This window comes from Balearica regulorum, chromosome 4 (genome assembly GCF_011004875.1).
Source record: "Balearica regulorum gibbericeps isolate bBalReg1 chromosome 4, bBalReg1.pri, whole genome shotgun sequence".
Taxonomy (NCBI): domain Eukaryota; kingdom Metazoa; phylum Chordata; class Aves; order Gruiformes; family Gruidae; genus Balearica; species Balearica regulorum.
The window spans coordinates 26,824,789-26,845,854 of NC_046187.1; the positions used below are offsets into that span (position 1 = coordinate 26,824,789).

The 21,066-nt window shown below is 38.9% G+C and overlaps 1 protein-coding gene across 1 annotated transcript in view; it reads left to right on the forward strand.

Moving 5' to 3' along the window:
• The first annotated feature begins 204 nt into the window (after positions 1 to 204).
• The window catches only part of TACR3 (tachykinin receptor 3), a 36,150-nt gene continuing 15,288 nt past the window's right edge, over positions 205 to 21,066 (forward strand). The window contains exons 1-4 of the mRNA XM_075750718.1: positions 205 to 686; positions 17,737 to 17,925; positions 18,397 to 18,402; positions 19,370 to 19,520. Coding sequence (XP_075606833.1) covers positions 211 to 686; positions 17,737 to 17,925; positions 18,397 to 18,402; positions 19,370 to 19,520 — 822 coding nt within the window. The 5' untranslated portion in view covers positions 205 to 210. The remainder of the gene's footprint in view (positions 687 to 17,736; positions 17,926 to 18,396; positions 18,403 to 19,369; positions 19,521 to 21,066) is intronic.

Sequence of the window (21,066 nt, forward strand, 5' to 3'; positions counted from 1 at the left end):
CTGACTCAGCTGGTACAGCATTTCTAACAGTTTGAACATCGTAGCCAAAGCTTTTTCTGACAGATCTCTCCTTCCCAGTACCTGCTGTGCTGCCTAACTTGCTTTTTTCTTTCTTTCCTCTTCTTACCTGTTAGTTGGGATTTTGGAAGGTTGGGAGGGGGAGGTGGGAGAGGCACATCCTTCCTGGAAGAGAGGAGAGGAACATCCAAGATGACTTCTGTCCCCACAGCAAACTGGAACGTGAGCATGAGCAGTAGGTGGAACATGAGCCTTGCTGCAGCGGGTGATCCCTGGGGACAGGCGCTGGGAGCACCAGCTGGAAGCGCTTCTCCCCCTATAGCATCCTCAGCAGCTAACTTCTCCAATCAGTTTGTGCAACCCTCTTGGCGCATTGCCCTGTGGTCTCTGGCATATGGTGGTGTCGTGGCAGTGGCCGTTTTTGGAAATCTCATTGTCATCTGGATTATCCTGGCTCACAAGCGCATGAGGACAGTGACCAACTACTTCCTGGTGAACCTGGCCTTCTCCGATGCCTCCATGGCTGCTTTCAATACTCTCATCAACTTCATCTACGCACTGCACAGCGAGTGGTACTTTGGAGAGGCTTACTGCCGCTTCCACAACTTCTTCCCAATCACAGCTGTCTTCGCCAGCATCTACTCCATGACCGCGATAGCTGTGGACAGGTGAGAAAAGAGACAAAAAGTTGAGAGAGAGAGATTGAGATTAGATTCTCTGCTGAAATAAAAATACAGAGATAACAATCATTAAATGAGGAGAAGCAGAGTCCTCAATCGTTCATCAATTGTGCTCCCCTGTACTTCTTTAAGATCTTTCCCTAACACAGTCTTTCTCCTTCAGCCTTTCATTGGTTTTACTCTCTTGCTTTCTTTTACAAGACTTCCTCTCTCTGTTTGACTTCAGCTGCTCTCTGTGCTTCATCTTTCAATACTAATTCTGTAACAGCAGCCATTGCTCAGGGTGTTACTTCCCCACCTGTGAAAACAGTATCTGTCCCTCAGTCGATGACATCTAATTCATACTGATAAGGAGTCGTAGAGATTGTGTGTGAAGGGAGAGGATTTCAAATTGCCCTCTTCTTTGTATTTCTGCAGCTGGCAGAGGCATTTGCCTCCTCCTCAGAAATCACTTCAGACTGTTTTTAATAGCTCTTCTCACAGACAGCTCTGAGCTGCTTGGTTCTTCCTGATTTTAACTAATGAGACTATTTACATTGCCATCTGTGCGTATCCAGAGGTCTGGTAAGAACATGGTTTCAAAGTGCTTGATCGTTTTCTGATTAGTTGCAGCAAAACAAGCCTTTGAGACTGTGAAAGAAAACAGGACAGGGAAAAACTTTACCTTTTTGCTCTTGACAATAATGGAATAGGACAGCTGTAGTCTCTGTAGAGTAAAGGGGAGATGTAGTTGTCAGATTTCCAACAGAGATGCTTTGATGGACCATCTTTCTCAGAAGGTGCTGTGAGTCTTCCCAGGGAAATGTTCCTTTCTTTATGATCATTTTCACATTTGCCATACTGGAGAGATAACTTACCCCATGCTTTAGAAATCAAAAAAATCCTGAATTTTCATTCAGAAAAACAGGTCACTGAGTACTTCAGATCTTTTATTCCTTTTTAGCAATGCACTGAAATTACTCAAAAAACTCCTTTCTATATATTTAAATCACAATATGCATCGTGTCTGAATTAACTTGGCAGAACTGCAGCACTTTCCGGTGATGGTAGTTAAGATTTTATAAGGTTCAGTCCATCTCCTGAAATGTTATTTCTCATTTCCAGTTGCAAATATTGGAAAACATGTTGTTGTACCTTTTGTCTGTGCTGTGGACAAGTTCATAATAACGCTTTTCTGTTGGCCCTACTAATTGCAAATTTTAGGTGGCATTCTTAGCCAGACGCAAGTCTGTTCTGTAAAGCTAAAATTGAAAGAGAAAATGTGATTCTTAGGAACTCCTCTACCTCTCTGCTCTTGGAATGGGTGAAGACAGGAGGAAACCTACACTTTCCTCCTGCCAGTGATGTATCTTGTTCCCAACTGTTACTTCCCACTAATAATGTAGGAGGTAGTGTAAAGTCAGTGATACTATCTTTAACCAGGCAAAGATTTCTTCCATTGTCAATGGGTTTAGCTTACGTTCCCACCTAGCTTGAGGTTTTCAGAAAGACAAAGGGGTTTTAGCTGATGCTGAGGATTTAAATGTTATTGTTGCAGCTGAGCATGTCATTAGCTGAGCAGTTACTAGGATGCTCTGAGTAAGGTTTTTTTCATTATTCTGACAAAAACATCCAGAGAGATATAGTACTTACCACCTTGAAAGTTCCTAAATTTATGCTAGGAAACTGGAAATGAAGGTGAATACAGTTCCTCAGGAATCCAAAGGGTGCATTTCCAGAGTGAGTAAAGAATAACTCTCTTCCACACTGACTGAAGTGCACTGGTCAGATACAAAGATATTGGAAAATGTTTTCCTTGGTTCAGCAATGTGAGACACTGGTGCTCAGAAGTGAGTCAATGACTGCTGTTATTCACTCAGATCTATTTCTTGTCTGAAAATCCCCTGAAGAAATCACAATTTCCACCCCACCACATCTTCCAAGCTCACCTGCCCCCGAAACAAATCAAAATCTTGCCTTGGGGGGAGCACAGTGAACAATGTCACAGCTGCGTTTAGGTAAGCTCTCTGTAGTACCAAGCAGCAGCATGTAAAGCAATGAGAAGAGCAGTCTATCCCTCCTTCCCTATTCACACTTCTGTTCCTTTTCCTTTCATATCAGATCACACCTGATGCGTTCAGTACCTTTAACCATTTCCTGGCTACCTCTGCAGAACAATTCTACAGAGTCAAGAGGAAAACTGGGGGTCAAAGTGAATCCCAAGGAATGTCCTTGGATGGGATCGAGTGCACCCTCAGTAAGCTTGCCGATGACACCAAGCTGTGTGGTGTGGTCAACACACTGGAGGGAAGGGATGCCATCCAGAGGGACCTTGACAGGCTGGAGAGGTGGGCCCGTGTGAACCGCATGAAGTTCAACAAGGCCAAGTGCAAGGTCCTGCATGTGGGTCGGCGCAATCCCAAGCACAGCTACAGGCTGGGCAAGGAATGGATTGAGAGCAGCCCCGAGGAGAAGGACTTGGGGGTGTTGACTGATGAGAAGCTCAGCATGAGCCAGCAGCATGTGCTTGCAGCCCAGAAAGCCAACCGTGTCCTGGGCTGCATCAAAAGAGGTGTGACCAGCAGGTCGAGGGAGGTGATCCTGCCCCTCTACTCCACTCTTGTGAGACCCCACCTGGAGTACTGCACCCAGCTCTGGGGGCCCCAGTACAGGAGAGACATGGAGCTGTTGGAGAGAGTCCAGAGGAGGGCCACGAAGCTGATCAGAGGGATGGAGCACCTCTCCTATGAGGACAGGCTGAGAGAGTTGGGGTTGTTCAGCCTGGAGAAGAGAAGGCTCCAGGGAGATCTAATTGCGGCTTACCAGTACCTGAAGGGGCCTACAGGAAAGATGGTGAGGGACTGTTTATCAGGGAATGTAGTGACAGGACAAGGGGTAATGGCTTTAAGCTGAAGGAGGGTAGATTTAGATCAGATTTTAGAAAGAAATTCTTTGCTGTTAGAGTGGTGAGGCACTGGAACAGGTTGCCCAGAGAGGTTGTGGATGCCCCATCCCTGGAAGTGTTCAAGGCCAGGTTGCAATGTGGTCTAGTGGATGGTGTCCCTGCTGGCAGCAGGGGGGTTGGAACTAGATGATCTTTAAGGTCCCTTCCAACCCAAACTATTCTATGATTCTATAATTCTATGTACAGACTGTCCTATTCCAGGGCATAGGTCTGCTGGGTGGACATTTTTTAAAACTTTGGTTCCCATTTGCCTTCTGTAAAAGTTCAGCCAGTGCTTCAGACAGGACACTCTGCTTTAGTTTTGACACAGTAAACTCATCCTTAGACATTCATGTTCATTTAAATTTTTTTTTTAAAAAAAAGCTACAAATTAGGATAAAGCTGCTGAGAGAACTGAAAGGATGGGATCATATCAGATGATTTACCAGTAGAAATTGTTAACATCCCAAAATACTGACAGGTCATGGGTTGCAATTCACTAAGAAGTATGTCTTGATATGCTCCATTGACTGTTTTAGAACATCCAAATGTTCACAGAGTATGAATGAGTCACTGTGATTCTAGACATCGCTGAGCAGAGGTAACAGGCAGTACATACTTTCTCACGCATCTGATTCTGTAGGCTATGTTGTCTAAATTGCGTGCACTGTGAAATTACTGGACTGACAGAGACTTCTGTGGAGTAGGCAGTTCCTGCAGCGGGATGTGCTGTATCTGGAGCTGAGGATGACAGTATTCACGACTGCTGTATGACCACCTCGTCATTGAACACAGACTCCAATTTATGTGGGTTTATTCACACTTCCGACCACTCCTTCCTGATGGTCTTTCCCCTCTGCCTTCTGCTTCTTTTCTAACTGCCTGTTTGCAGTCTACTGCAGAGATGCCACAGGTAGTTTTAACAAAGCCAGTTCAAGTATCAGAAGCAGTACAGGTTTTACACTGTACTGCTTCGTGGGCATTTATTCATTAGTTCTTCTGTAGCTCATCCTGCACAGTCCCACAGTTACATTGCTTCCAGTACAACACTTCCTTTAGCTACCTTATGAGGATAAACTTTTTAAATACCCCAAGATAAACTGAATAGGGGTTAGTTCTTGAGCCAGTATTTCCGTGCCACTGGCCAGTGCGTGATCCTGAAGGGTCATGTGTTTTAACTCTATATGTGACTACTGGCTGCGGTACAGTTCTTGGATATATTAAAAACAGTAATTTAGAATTTAGGCCATCTGGCCCTGGCCATTGAAGACCCACTGTCCCTTCATAATAGTTCTTAGCATGCCAAAGACATGGTTTGTGTATGCTGCCAATTAATTTCAAATCCGAAGATTGCCTCACTATACAATCAGTTGTGTGTGTAGGCCTAGAAATTCTCTGCAGATATCTGATGGTTAAAGTGGAAGTTTGGAGATGTAGCAATATAGCATAAAATAATATGCCTTCAGTAGAACACTTAGTATATTTTAATGCATTTTTTTCCTGTTATTAGCATATCTACAGTATGACTTTCTCAGTTATTGTTCTCCCAGTATTTCCATAGTAATTTCCTCATTTCAACAAGTTTAACTCTGTAAAAGCGACTGCTCTGGAACTAAGCAAGATGTTCTAACAGTGAGTAGTTGCTGATCCTATTCATATCTTACCATTTCTTTTCTTCCTAGTATGCAAGCAAAGTTTTAGTCTTCGAAGAGCTACTACATATATCAGATTTCTCTATATGCAAAAGTAATTGAAAAGTGACATATATATGCCAAAAATGTAAGTAAAATTACATTTATGATACACCAATATTCTGCATTACTGCAAAACAGCCTATAAGGCTTACTGCTGCTCAACATGGGTCAACATAATAGCACCAAAAAGACCTATGTAACTTCTTTTTAACAAATTATTAAGAAAGAGAAAAATTATGGATTTGACCTAATCCTTTCTAAAGATCAAATTCTGCCAAATGTTACCCATCTATCCCAGCCTTATACTCTGCAAAAATCCCAGCCCATTTTTCAGTTCAGCTACTTCAGCAGAGTCAAAGGTATTGCAATAGAAGAATGACAAAATAAAGTCCAATGTTAAAGTGAATTCCACTTTAATGCACTTTTTTTTAATCACAAAACTTTCCTCACATGTTATATGGATGTAAACTCTGGAGCTGTTACAATTTGCTGTTTCAGTGAGCTATTAATAATAAAAGTCCAATAATTAACTTCAAATCAGGAGACTATCAAAGTAAATCACCATTTTTAAAACTTAAAACTTGATCATCTCCCAAAATCCCCCATGATTTCAATAATAACTTCATCTTTTCCCCTCTTTTTGGTTGTTCTGACAGAATGAAATACCCCTTTTTTTTGACCTACAGGCAGATACAGAGCTTTATTCTTTATTTGTCTAGTCCAACAGAGCTGTTATGAAACTTCCTGTTTGTATTTATTCCACAGAAGTGTGTCTGCAACTATTTTTAGAAGGAATTAAGCTATTAAAATTAGAGCTAAAAGACAGGTATATTAGTACTTTTACCTCTGGTACCCTAGACAGCTCACTTAAGTATGACTACACAGCATCATGTTGTTGACATGGATAACGTGTTGACATCAGGATGGATGTTTTTAAAAATTTGATTAAAAAATCAAATAATCAAACAATTTGCAGCAGAAAGAGAATCAGAATCCAAGTGCTATGGGCCCAGCTTTCTCTTTCCCAACACCCCTACACTCATTTTGCTGAACACCAGACCCAAAATCAAATTAACTTTCACTAATAAAATATTAGATAATTAGAGAATCTCAGTGTTTCAGAATATGATTGATTCTTGTTATTAACAGTCGCTGTTTCCTTTTGGTTGCCTTTCTCAGTTCTTTTTAATAAACTTCCTCAAGTTTTTTCAGTTCCCCCTTTTTAAATGAAACACTACCATAGCAGCTTTTTTGGGCTTTTCTTGTTTCTGCAGAGATGTTAAAACCAGCCATACTCTAGAGACTATTCAAAGAATAAATAACATTTAAGCCTGACCACAGACACTGTTCAGGACCAACTCAAGACCTCCTTGTTTATTTTGGGCTTCTCCTTGTGGATGCTCCATAGAGCAGTCATTAATGTTGATCAAGAATACATTTTATGTCTGCACAGAAGTCAGTGATATCTTCTATTATTATTGCATTATCTGCTATCACAGCCTTTCTAATTTCTTTTGGCAAGTCACCATTATTACTGCGAATTAGCTGAGCGTATAATCCTGAAGTTTATTTTTTCAGAGTCATGCTTGGATTTTCAAACCATAAAATTCTATATTATTCATGACTACATTTGTTTTACCTGACTTGATTTTAAACTATGTTTAACATTTGGGTTTATTCCTCCTCTTACACAATCTCCTCTCTTTTTTATGAACCTTAGTATTACGGTGTTACATTCCTCCTACCTAGTTTCTAGTATGCCTATTACACCAATACTCTTACTCAAAACTTGTCATGTTACTTTACCACCTTATTTCTTGGACTTTTAATATATCTACAGAAGCACAAATATACTGGCTCAGTTTGCTGTTTTTCTGTGGTGCTGTTTAGTTACTAATGGCTGTTGATAATCCCTCTATACACTCATTAGACTCCAGCATAAGTAATATGAAGCAAGCTTGTAACAGAAGACAGCTATGAGGCATAAACTTGATTCAGTTTATCAAATGAAACCTAAATTCATCATGTGTACACACTCAGATCCTCAAAATATCACTTAGGCTCTTCATTCTCTTCAAGAGTATGCTGTAAGAGCAGATGTTACTGTCACAAAGTAGTACCACAAGCCCTATAAATGAATCTGTTACTGAAGTTCTGAAGTAGGCAATGGACACACTGAAAAATCTATTATCTTTCCAGTAGAATACATTTTGGTATGTGTCTCTGCATGAGTTCCTACTCCTGGGACAAATTGCTCAAGGCCTTCATGTGCCATAAACATTTTAAACTGACTCTCCTGCAAACTATACCTGACCATCTTTGATCTAGAATAACATTATCTGAATTGGGAGTTAAGTATCTGTCACCTGTTCTGTGTGCTCAGAAACACTGAAGTATAGGGAAATGGGTATGTGAAAAAATGATCTCAAATACATCTAATAGGTTAGGATATGGAGTCCACAGGGCATGACCCCATGTTGTGGTCATATGGTGGCGTCAGCAAAAGATGCACACCAAGACAATGTATACAGGTACTTGCGTTCTTGTACATGAGCTTGGTACCAAGTGTTCTGTGCTTGGCTCACCAGTGAACACAGGAGGTTGAAGCAATGGCAGGCAGGAAACCTGCATCGCCCATCCAGCTGCCGTCCCTTGCACAGACCTCAGCTCAAACAGAACTGCAGCCTTTGACTCCTCTCTCATTCCCTTTCCCTCAAACTCTATTGACTCAAAGTAAATGGTTTCCATGTAAAAGAAGAGAGAATTTGCACTGAAGACCGGGGAGAGAGAGATGAACATAGGAAGAAGAAAAACAAGAAGCTAGATGGATTTCTTTTCAGGCTTCTTGTGCTTTACAGGCTATTTTCCCCAGAGAGATCCCCACACACCCAACCATTATCTTAGAATGTTTTCTTCCAAAGAAATGGATGAAAGGAGTTTCTGTAAACTCACTATGCTGTTTTTTCCACAAGATGCTTTTTTGTTGTTGCTTAGCTTTACCTGCCTCTGGTGTCACATAACTACACAAAACACTACCTGCCCTACCCCCAAACTAAAGTTCAATACAGCTTCTTCTCCAAACTAATGGATGACTTCAAAATTATGACTTCATGAATCAGCCTTGGTCACTGCATATCATGAAGGGAAAAACACAAAGATATGCTTTTAAAATTGTCACTATTATTACTTTGCCAGTCAAACTATAGAATTCAAATAGGAAATCCATTCCCTGTTCCTCTGTATTCCCAAAATTTGTATTTTAAGATGAAGCACATCTTATTTCTGGATTACAATATCTAGGCTGCCCTCTGAAAAATACTAGTCCTCAGAACTGGAGAGAAAAAGTTGAACAGGAGAGTATTAAGGGTTCAAAAATCAAAAGGTGAAACATAAAGGACTCTTTATGACTTGGGGGCCTAAAATGATTTTCTGGGTTTGACAATTCTCTTTCTTTCTTTCTGAGAAAAGACGTGAAATCGTTTCTGCAGAACATCCTGATGCAATGGCTATGAGATTCAGACTGTCAGAGACATGGGAAAAAGAATCCATTTCTTGCTATAGTACAAAGTCATAATGATCAGGCAAAAAGACAGAATCTTCTTGGTTTCTGGTCAAAATTCATGTCAGAATGATTCTATCAATAATATACTGAGACAGTTTGGGAATAAAAATAGGCATAACAGGTTTGGTTTTTTCCTCTTTGTTTTGCATTGAGTAAATATTCTATTTAACAAGCTGTTTTCAAAAGATGCAGTGGAAAAAAAATGAGGTTGATAAGCCAATATCCTGAGGAGTATAAGCAACATTTACAACAGTGACTAGCCTCTAGTCTTTTTGTTGCAGGCAGGAAACAACATCTGACAAGTCTGAACCATATGTTCAAATGAGAAGTTCATTTTAGACAGAGTCTTAGCCTTAAATACATTTTCTCAGTGCCCTTATTTATAGCTTAATGAAAACTATTAAAAGCTGTATTAGTGGTTTCCTATGAAATGTAGCCTGCAGTGCTTTTTCAAAGATAGTCAAAGGTAGGCTTGTGAGGGTTTTTTCTTTCTTTCTTTCTTTTTTTTTAATATTATTGCCTATATGTATGTATTTCTGACTGATTTACCAACCAGGAGAGAAATTGGTATCATTCACATAATTTTGTTTTCTTAAAATAAAATTATTTCAAAATAACTGCAGAAACAAAAGGAAGCCATTCAGAAGCCAGTTTCAGAAATGTAGGCAATAACAGAGTGGGTTTTAATCTGTGCAGATGGAGCTGGTTTTGCAGATTTTGCATTGATATCGGTACTTGATAGACCAAGTACATTGTATGCAAAGAAGAGCAGAAACAGAAGCCCTTCTGTCGGGGGAAGTCACTTAGTCCATCATTTTATGAGAAAGACCAAAGAAAAGCGTTCTCCCTTTTCTATCAATATGCATAGTTAGAGCATACATTGTGTAAAATCAATCACATAAAAATCTAGCCCATTGCCAGTTACCAAAATGCTCCTCAAATAGAAATCATTGCACTGTTTATGAGAACTCAGCTGTATTGAAAAATTTCAATATTGCTGTTTTACGGTTTCTGATCAGAGGTACCCAAAAGCAAGGCACTGGATGCTAGTCCTGATTTCAGAAAAAATGGCAGCGTTACCCCCTGCTCAAAGCACAACAGCCATTCACCAAGAGCAGCACGTGTGCCTCTGGATAAATCAAGGCCAAGTTATCCCTCTGGGATATAGCCCACTGATCTCGCAAATGTACGTGTTTGTTTATCTGTCATGCTGTCATACGCTCTTTCGTTACGCTGCTAGCTTTAAGGTGATCACTGCACAACAGTATCGTTGTTCACTATAGATCCATTGGGCCACCAGAACAAGTCTTATTCAAGAGTCAGAAACAGTCCTACAAAAATGCCCGTAGTCACCCTTCCTGCAGAGAAAGTCAGTCTAAAAGAGTGAATGCAGATCACTCCCACAAGAAAAGACGGAACCTTGCACTAGTAGGTAGAAGATAAAGATTGAAGAATGCAAAAGTTAAAGAATTGGTTTTCATCATACAAAACATGCCTCTCAAATCTCACAGTTCATTCCATCCCCTTTAGTCTATCTACCTTTTGTAGGATTTTCCACAACAACATTTTAAACAAGGGCAGGGAATCATAGCAATTTCCTTACCTAAGTTTTTTAATTACCAGTTAATTCCAAATACAAAGTTTCAAAATCAGCTTGTTTTGAGGGAATAACAGCACCTGTGCATTCATGAAGCAAGTGCATTCTGCTGTCTGCTGTTGACGAGCCACTTATATGCAAGCATGATGATTTTCTCTCAGTCTTTTCCTTTGTCAAGTCCCAATTTCCTGTTACAATCTGGGGCTGAATTGATTACTTTTGTCCCCATTTGAGTTTATAAACACACTGTAAACAGGTGAAACAAATCACTTAGGATGATTAAAGGGTTCTAACTGTGTCTCCAGATGGGCATTTGTAGGATCCAATTTTGAACATCGTTTTGGTTTAAAAAGTCTTATGTATTTTTGCCACAATTTTCTAAATAATGTGTTAAAGAGGGAAGATTTTTTCTGCCTGTATTAGTCAGTGTATGCTGTTTTGCAAAAAGATAGATTAGGATTTTTTTCTCTTTTCTACTGTCAGGACTATAATACACAAACCTCAGGAGTTTTTATAGTACTTACCAGCCATTTGTCTCTTGTTATTTTCAAACTGTAACAGAGCTACATGATTATGCTGTCATTATAACCACTGGCTTAAGGAGTTTATCAGTGTTATTCAAATTTGGACTGTCTCTATTATCATTTCAGAGAAAACAGATTTTCTTGATTTGATAAACCCAAGAAACAAGTACCAAACAGTAAATTGTAGACTCCAGCCAAACTGAGCAGTTCTGAAGGAAACTAGATCTATTCTGACCCCAGCAGATAAGAAAACAGTCTTGAAGAAAAAGAGTGCTGTAGCAAGCACACCATGATGCACCAGCCATTGTATCTTGCAGCCTGACTGATTTCTCATTAGGCTCAATGGAAAGACTCTTGCTGACTTCAGTAGTAATTAGCTAGGGACAAAGACTGACATAAGCCAAAGCTGGAAGAAAAGCAATGACAGTGGGATATAGCATGATCACAGCAAACGAAATCATGTGCTAATGATTCCAGTGATGAAACTAAAGTGCCACCTAAAAATGCTTGAGAGTAATACGTAGAACATGGCACAATGTTGAATAATCCACATTCCTGCAAGTGTTGGCTTGAGTCTCTACTTGCAAATATTTACATCCCTAAATTTCTAAATGTGCATACTCCATCTTATAATTATCTTCAAAGTGTTAGTGTTTATGTTGGATGGGGTAATAATGGTTTCTGCTTGTTGTGATAAATGAGCATAATCAGTTAATTCTTTTCAGTTGATACGTACTTTAGAATTGGCATCCCTGCTTTATTGTGTGGAACAAGCTATCTGTGGCATTATTAGCAGCTCCCACTGGAGTGAGAAAGCATTAGAAGTCCGATCCTGAAATCAAACGACCTCAGAGAGAGTTCAGAGCCCTTTGTTTGGCAGGGAGTCCCATTGCTCCAGCCTGGTGACTGACTGAACAGTAAACGTCCAGAGACTGCAAAGCAAATTGGCACAGCACCCCACTGAATAATGTTTGTGTGGCTACAAAACACTTTTCAGTGGTGTAACAAGTCTTCAGTTGCTTGTAGCTATTATAAATCCTCCTTCTGCTCAAATGCCTATCATCTTTTAGTGCCCTTTAGGGACAAAGGTGTGGGGAGGTCCAAGGTCTGTGTATAAATATCACACATGGAACACAGTTGACCTACAAGATCCTCAGCACTCACCACTTTCACTGACTTGAGAAGTACTGCTAAGTTCAGGCTACTGAAAAGAACAGTGGAGAAGCAGAACAGTCATTAAGACAGATGACATCGAAGCATCAGGGTCCATTTGTTCCCCTTGCATGCAGTTATGGTTGGCTGATCACAGAGAGAACAGTTCTTTGGGAGTTCTCTCCCATACACCTTCAGAGGCAAAAGGGCTTGCCACCACAGAGCCCTACTGTCAAAACATTGTGCTTTTCTACCAGTTCTACTCACCTCAATCTCTGGTCCACTAGGACTGATTTTTCTCATGTCTTTTTCTCATGCCTTTACATCATCCCAGTTTCCTTTCTTAGTCTCTTCTCAACCCAATTTCTATCTGCTGTTACTCTACAATTCTCCTTTTGTTTCCTCTCCTCCTATTAGTTTCTCATTATTCTTGTTTCACTTCTACTCCTCCTTTTGGATTCAGCAAAATGTTCCCCAGTCTCAGTTCTTTTGCTTTTGCTCCAGATCCTGTATCTCACCATTCTCCCTTTCATTCTTGACCTGCTCAAACAAGCCTCCTTTTTCTATACCATGTTCAGCACAATTCAGTGCACAATTCAGACAGCATGTCTGCTGCTCCCCCTTGTAACTGGCACTTTGCCATACAAAATTTATGTAAGGATATCAAACAGAGTAAGGAAATAAGTCCTAATGACAGAGCTACACCATGAAAGACAGTTGTCAGTCATAGGTAATTGGAATATACAGGGGCAATATCCTGCATCATACCCATCATTATCCCATACTTAGCCTCCTCACCTCACTAAGTTTCTGAGCAACACCTAAGCATGGAACCTCCAGCCTGTGCCAGAAGGAGCTTTCATTCCTGATAGAAGCTCCCTGGCCAAAATGGACAGAGATCAAAGGCAAGGGCCAACTGAAAAAATAGCTACTGCTCTTTCAGGTTGAAGCTAAAGAGATAGACAAACAACTTACCAGCCTTAGGTACCAGTAATGGCAAGACAGCGTTTCCAGCAAACAAAATGATAGGCAGGAGTGGCTAAGCACTTTGCAAATGACAGCTAGCAGTGTAGGAAAGACTCAGTTCTCTTCTGGGCTTCTTTTGGCTACAGAGATTTGCATCCAGGGACAGCTCAACTACTGAGGTGGTTTTAAACCTGCAACTGAGAGTCATTCCATATTTTCCACTAGCTTTAATGAAGGCAATGACGGCTAGGAAAATACTACCAAACTTATGTGACAAATTTGACTGAGTGTAACAATTGCAGCTATAAAGCAGTATCTCACTATTTTAATTAAGCGATTTTGTTTCTAAGAAAAGCCACTTGGGGAACAAGGTAGATACTTCATTATAATTGCTAGTGTACCGGCAAATTAGAATAAATTAGATTTGTTATCAAAGGCTCAGTAGTAGAGAGCTGTCAATACTCTCTGGTCAGCTAAGTCCATCCTGTACAAAGGCATTATTGAGAGAATGGGCAAGGTTCCTCCACCTCTTCCCCATCTTGTTTGTTAGAATGACTGCCTGCTACGTTTTTGTAATCTTGTGCAAAAGCTAGGCTGTTGGCTTATCACTCAAATCTCAGCAAGAAAGACAAGGAGTCTGCTTTTCATCTGATCTTTGTCCTTTGACTTACCTCACTCAGGCAGTCAATAGTTAAAATTTCCATCAGCACAGCTATATGAGTCATTTCACACAAACAATCCATATCTTTAAAGGGCAGTCACCAGACGGGGAGATACAACAATAGAATTTTATCTTAGCCGAAGAGAATTACTGCTGGTACCTGTTGGGAATAAGAATAATATAACAGGGAATAAGAATAATGTGAACATAATAGAAATCTGACAGTAGCACATAAAATAACGTCAATGTGTAATCTGAAGAAAACTAGGAATTGAAAGGAATTATTCCAGGCGAGGAGAAGATGCCTTAAGAGTCCCACATGCATGTGAAAATGATGACTTGTTTATCGGTTATCATCTACTACAGGTAAAGATCATCAAGCATTTTGGACAGTATCTGGCACCCCATGCTCAAGCTAGCTCAATATGAAAGACAGGATTCATGACTACAAACTTATCTTCATTACCAAGTTGCATTTACTCTTTGGAGGAGAATGGAACTAGGGGATAGAGGGCAACAATCCAACTGATGTATATTTTCATGAGATCTGCTGCTCTCTCAGGACATGACACCCAGCACTAAAATAAAACTATTTCATAGTTAGTATGTAATGCCAAAAGCACCAGTTTAGCTTAAAAAAAAAAAAAAAAAAAAAGAAGCAGGTGAAGTAGAGGGGAACTAATTGCCTTGTGGGGAAAAATATCTAAGTGCGGTAAAAACAATGCAAAATGAATAGGCTTGAAATTCTAGATATGGAAATTGATGATTCAGAACTGAAGTTAGTTGAGATCACTCTTTCTGACAGCGTTTAGATATTTTAAGGTATTAGCACAGTTATCATGTCTGCTAGAGGCTGAGTACCACTATGATGGCAGATGTTAGATTTATCACATATTTGATGGTTATCTATAAACAGAGTTATTTTTGCTAAAAAAAAAAAAAAGAAAAAAGAAAAAAAGAAAATCTATTCTGTATTTACCCATCTCTCATGTATGAAATTTTGAAAATGCAGGAATATCTTGAATTAAATTTGTTTGTGATAGCAGGTAAATATGGATGCAGAAGACTACTTGCACAAATTCTTATCAGGAGCATTATATTATGAATATTATTATTATTGTCTTGTAGCTAATATTTGTACCTAAAAATCTCGGACAAGTCTGCCTAGAATCTAGGTGTATACTGTAACAATTAGGATACGTCACACCTTCCTTCATTGTAAATGAGTCCTACTCTTCTAAGTGCAGCAGAACAGAACTTATTCCTCAAAAAAGGGTTGATTCAAATCAATGGCGTCTTATCCATTGATTTCAATGGATTTCAATTCAAATCCTGCCTGGATTTGGAAGCACAGACCCAAGCAGTCACCTAACAGTATAAGAAGGGTTCTCATGATCTAAAGCCAAAGCAGAAGATGAAAACACAAAAAGTAAACATGATGAATAGCTTTGAAATCTTTTTATTTATGAATGTTGAAAGGACAAACATAGAGAAGAAAAATAACAATAATTGCCTATTAGTGTCACTTTGGAATAGGAGCTACTAATTTATGCTTGCTTACCTACAAAATAATTCATTTTCTGTGAGTGGAAAGTAAACTGATTTTATAACTTCTAAGCCTGATAGCAACACCTAAAGTTTCAACAATAACACAAAATCTACAAATACTGATAAGACAAAGTGATTTTTTTTTTCCACAGCCCTGCCATACAATGCCTATTACTGCCTATGTAATTTTCCATACAGAAAATAGTCTCTGAGTGTATCCCAATCCATCTTTGTATGAAGTAGAAATGTAGAGAAAGAGTAGATGAAGAGCCGTAGCACATCTTTTATTTATTGCAATTCCTTTAGAAGGTATAAATGACACAAGGAGGGAAGCAATACTGGAAAGTTCTGAAAATATTTTTTCTACATATGTAGGCTGGAATAGGTGTGGTTTGACTTTCTCATTGTATTTAAAAGCTGAAAGAGACAGGGACGAGGGCAGTTACCAGGCACGAAGACTGGAGACCTACAATGGAAACACAGAGGACCTTTAGGAAATCACTGATATACTCCAATAAACTTGCCAAAGGTGATCAGATAACTGGACAAGTGTACTGTGAAAGAGAGTGAAAGTATGTGGGCCATAACTATTCTTTGGCAATGAGTTTGCTTGTTCCAGAATTAGTACTAGTACCTATGACTGATGATATACTGTTGAAACTGATCCAGACATTCTCCCAAAAATTTGGAAAACTCTCATTAGTAAAACAGTCAAGGTGGTTTTCATCTTCATCCCAGTTTCCCATCTGCTTCAGGTATTTTCATACAATATGAAAATAAAAAAACCCACAAGGAAACACAGAAAAAAATATGTTAATTTTGTTAGTTTCCTTTTGACTTGCCCTGGTTATTCCTGAGGAGCTTCTAAATCATTGCTATTCTAATTCTGATTTCAGCAAAGCAATGGTTTGGGAAACACAGTGTAGAATGTCAGTGCTACCAATGACTGCAGAAGGGCAGATCTTTGGTTTCTTGAATAAGCACAGATACACTGACTACTTCCATGGAAATTTCTTGATTTAAATTGCTTATCCATTAACTCCTACAGTAACTCATAAACAGCATTGTGTTTCCATCATGAATAAAAGGATTTTTTAATGTACTTTGGGAACCCTCTGGATCTGAAGCAAAATATTAATGTAAAAAAACATTTCCTTGTGTTGTTTTGGAAAACATTAGGATGTCAGATTAAAGAACATGTAGTTAGTTATTCAGTATGCTATAATGGTAATACAATATGGACATACATATGGCCAGTATCTCCCTGGATTTACAGAAGTACAAAAATTTCATTAAATGTGATTCTGGCTGATACTTATCAGCATTTCCCCTAATAGTGGAAGAAATTTTGAAGACTGTTCCTATTTAATTAATATGATTAATGATTTTGCAAGTCATTCTTTGGTCATTGTTAAATGAAACAAAATAGTGCTATCAGGGAAGTTGGTGGAAAATGTGTTAATTCAGGGTTTATCTCAGAAATCAAAGCAGTAGTCATACTAAGAAAAATGTGAAAAACACATGAAGTATGTGATATGGAGTATATAAAATACAAAGTTTCTGTCTCCCTTGTTCCTTGCCTCTATAATAGAGAACAAAAGACAGAAATCAAGATTTGTTTTTCTTTTACAGTCTGTCCTGATGCCTTCCCATTGCTCTTGTTTCCCAAGCTTTTACATTGTAATCACTTAGAGTAAACTTTTTAATTATTTTTTGCATGTCGTTCTAAAGTTATCAGCATACATGGATTGTCAATACAATTATAGGGCAGCAAGAAGAATGCTATCCTATCTGAGAACACAGAACAAAGCCAATGAAATGTTTTCATGCTTTATGCATCTATTTCTCTTGGTGCTTTTATCACTTCTACCTTGCCTGAGGAAACGCTCATATGGCTCCTCTCTCACTCTCTATGAACCAGCTGCAGCCTGGAGCTCTCTGGCAGACAATTCAAAGTCAGTCTATGTCTACTGAAATAAATGCATGTGGACTTATCAGGTTCCTGTAGCTTTTGGACAGATGACTGATAATCCTGACAGCTTGGCTGTTAATTTTTTAATTAGAGATAAGCTCTGTATTATATAGCAGAGTAACAGAGGATCCAGCTGTATTGTTGCTTTTCAATCAGGTTGTGCAGTAACAGGATTAACTAACTCTTTGAGAAATAGTTGCTCTACCGGTATACATATGGTTAACTGGGTGTCCCACAGCTTTAAAATAATATTCAATGAACCTTCTTTTTCTTCCAGCACTGCCTTCATGGGGGCTAACCCACCCATAGAGCACAATGCCATCAGAAATCCAGGAAGATAAATCTCTTATCATTCTCCCAACCCTAAGCTTTGTTTGATTCTAGATGCATCCTAATCTCTGAAGGTTTCTTACGCACAAGTTTTTGCTTTCTTTTACAGATACATGGCCATTATTGATCCCTTGAAACCTAGGCTCTCGGCAACTGCTACCAAGGTGGTCATTGGGAGCATATGGATTTTGGCTTTCCTGTTGGCCTTTCCCCAGTGCCTATACTCCATAACCAAGGTGATGCCTGGGAGAACTCTTTGCTATGTAGCATGGCCAGGTGGTCCAAAACAACATTTTACGTAAGCTTTTGTTCTTTTAAACTTGTGCATGATGGTGTCTACACTTGCAATGGACTTGGCAAAAGCTGTAGAGTATCATGCAGATACTCTACGTGCAAAATAACAGCATTGATCACTGAGAAATGTAAAGCAAATTATCCAAGCTAGGAAGATAGAGCATTTTAAGTGATAAGTGGAACATGTTTATTCTCTTCCACTTCTGAGAGTTCTCCATCCCATGCTGCATGTTTACCATCATTGCTTCACTTAAGATGGCTACTTCTCTACAGACAGAGATGGTCAGAAATGGGGACAGAACATGCAATTCAAAGCAAGCTTCCTTTTCATCCTAACCAGGAAAATAAGTATTTCCAGCCTCTCCTTATCCTAATCAGATTTTTTCTCTGGATCTCTTAATGAGAGGGTTGGATTTTCTCATTTCAGTCTGTTACACTATCACAATTACTTATCTCAGATATCAGTCCAAATAAGAAAACTGTAAAACCTATAACTGGTTCCAGTTGCTGACACTGTAGAATACCAATCAATTAAATGGGATATATTCTATTTGTCCCTCTGGCAGAATTAGGAATAAGTAGTCACCTAGCCATAGAAACATTATCTGCCCTTTCATATCTTCATTGGCATTTAAGATGAACTCTGTGCTAAAGGCTGAAAGCCTATGTAACCATCCAGCCTCAAATTTGGTCTTTTGGTCTCTTTCAGGCAGGTGAAAGAGGCCCTGGGCATATATGATTTTTATCACATTAGGACCCATGCACAGCTATTTCTCTTTAGGGCAGTAAGGTCACTTTCAGTGATAGCTGGGGATTCTTCTGATCATTGACTGGGGTTTTATCTGAAGATGGCATTTAACCAGGAACTAACCAGAGGCAAAAGAAGTTATCTTTTTTTTTTTTCCCCAGTGTTTACATCAGCAGTGACAACTATATGTTACACACAGGCAACAGATCTGTGTTGCCTATGTGCAACAGATCTGACATACGAAGTGCGTTGGGTAACACAGGACACTTATCAGGGCCTTTGTATAAATATACCATTTAAATACTTATTTTCCTCTTTCATTTATGGTCCAGGCTAGAGCTCAAAACACCTAGATTGCCCTTAGGGTATTTGGCTGTGCAGTCATTAAATCAATTCAGCTAGTTATGGACAAACATAACTTATTCTGCAGTCACTAATCTTGATAACTAGAGAGTCATTCTTAATTTAGGCTAGCAAGTTCAGAATCAGAACTAGAAACCCCATAACACACTGGCATTAAAATATAAATAAATTTGCAGTGCAATTCAAGACTTTCAAAAACACAGTGAAAACACCAAGGACTAGCCAGTCGATATAAAACATGCGCTGTGCTACAGTAACACCCTTGACTTCTAGCAGGCCATTCCATTGGTGTAGCTCCTCTGAACACACTTATCAGCTTAATACTTTTTCATTGCAGGTATCATGTCATTGTGATTGTGCTGGTCTACTGCTTTCCACTGCTTGTCATGGGCATCACTTACTCAATAGTGGGAATTACCCTCTGGGGAGGAGAAATACCAGGCGACACATCCAACAAATATCATGAGCAGCTCAAAGCTAAAAGAAAGGTACTGTTCCATTAAATCTCACTACGTGAATCCTGATAACATCACCTGCAATTGTGTTGCAAAGTATTGCAGTATTTTCCTTCAGAAACACCAAATCACTCAAAATAATGGTAATGAGAGATCTACTTCGATAAAAAACTTGATTAATTTTGACAAGTTGTCTTCTATGTTCATTAGCTATTCTTTTTGTAACTTTATTGTTCAGCATTAAATAAAGGTAACATTTGGATTTTAACTTCTTACTCCACACGTAGCAGCATATACTGTGTCTGATATGTGGAAACTAAGCCCAAATGTTTAGCCTTTACAGAGCTAAAATACTGAGTTTTGAACAATGGGCTAGCAAACCATGAGGTCCTCTTAGGCCAGATTCTCATTCTACAAAAAGAAAAGTGAATCTTCCTGTAATTTTCAGTAGATTAAGGCCCGTGCATCTTTGAGATGAGTGTGGATCAGCCTGTTTATATATACTAATTTAGGTTTTAAATCAATAACCTTTGGCGAGAAATACAATTTTATTTTTTTTACAGTTATTTTCTCTCAATCTTTTTCATGGTAAGTATTGTCTAATCTAACAAGACTGTGGATTGCTTATGAACTAATTATTTGACTATTTCCAGTTCAGTTTTCATGATGTTGCAGTGCCATGAAGATCTCTTCCTTATAACATTCTTTTTCTCAACCTAACTTTTCTTCTTTAATATGGCAGCCCTTCTGCTTTTTATTTCTGACATTTTTTTCCTACTAAAATGCATTTAACCTTTCAGATTTGAAAAAACGGTACCCAAACATGGACTTCTAACTCATAAAGATTAGCACATTTTCAGTTGCTCAGTTTGCTTCCTGACTCTGTGAATATGTATGAACAGTGGTATACGCTACCACGCTGTAGCAGTAGCAGAGTGCAACATATTGGGTCCTGAGACAATAGCAGATCTTCTGTAAATACTGGAGAACATTAATGTTTCCATTTCTTACAGGACACTGCCAGGAATACGAAAGTGTTTTTTGCCTACATACTACAGAGAAAAAGTTGTTATGGTAGAGGATATATGAAAGGAAAGATTAGGATCATTTTCTCATTCATACGTCTTCAGACTCATAAGAGACAAGCGCAAAACTTTCTATGGCAACTTTCAGTTATCAGAATGGTAGACGTGCCTAGACAGCTTTATGATATGATGGGCAATGCCTCCTATGAAACCACAGGTGTTATTTATTTTCACTTTTGCATAGCTGTTTTAAGAGGGCAAAATGCTAGCCCCTCTTAAGGAAGCAAAACGCAGTCTGACTAGTATCACTACTATTGCCTTGTAACAGTTCAAAGATTATTTGGAATGTGAATGGAGAGAAAATGATAAAAAATCATCATGGAAAACTAACCAGTATGCTTTGCATATTTTTCCCAAAGTGAAATTATTGAACTAATTTCCAGAAATGCTGAAAGCATTTCAAAAGATCATCATTTCACTCTTTAACATTATCCATAAAAGTCCAACATTACCATAACAGTCTTTGCCATGCATGCTGTCACTTACCCATAAGT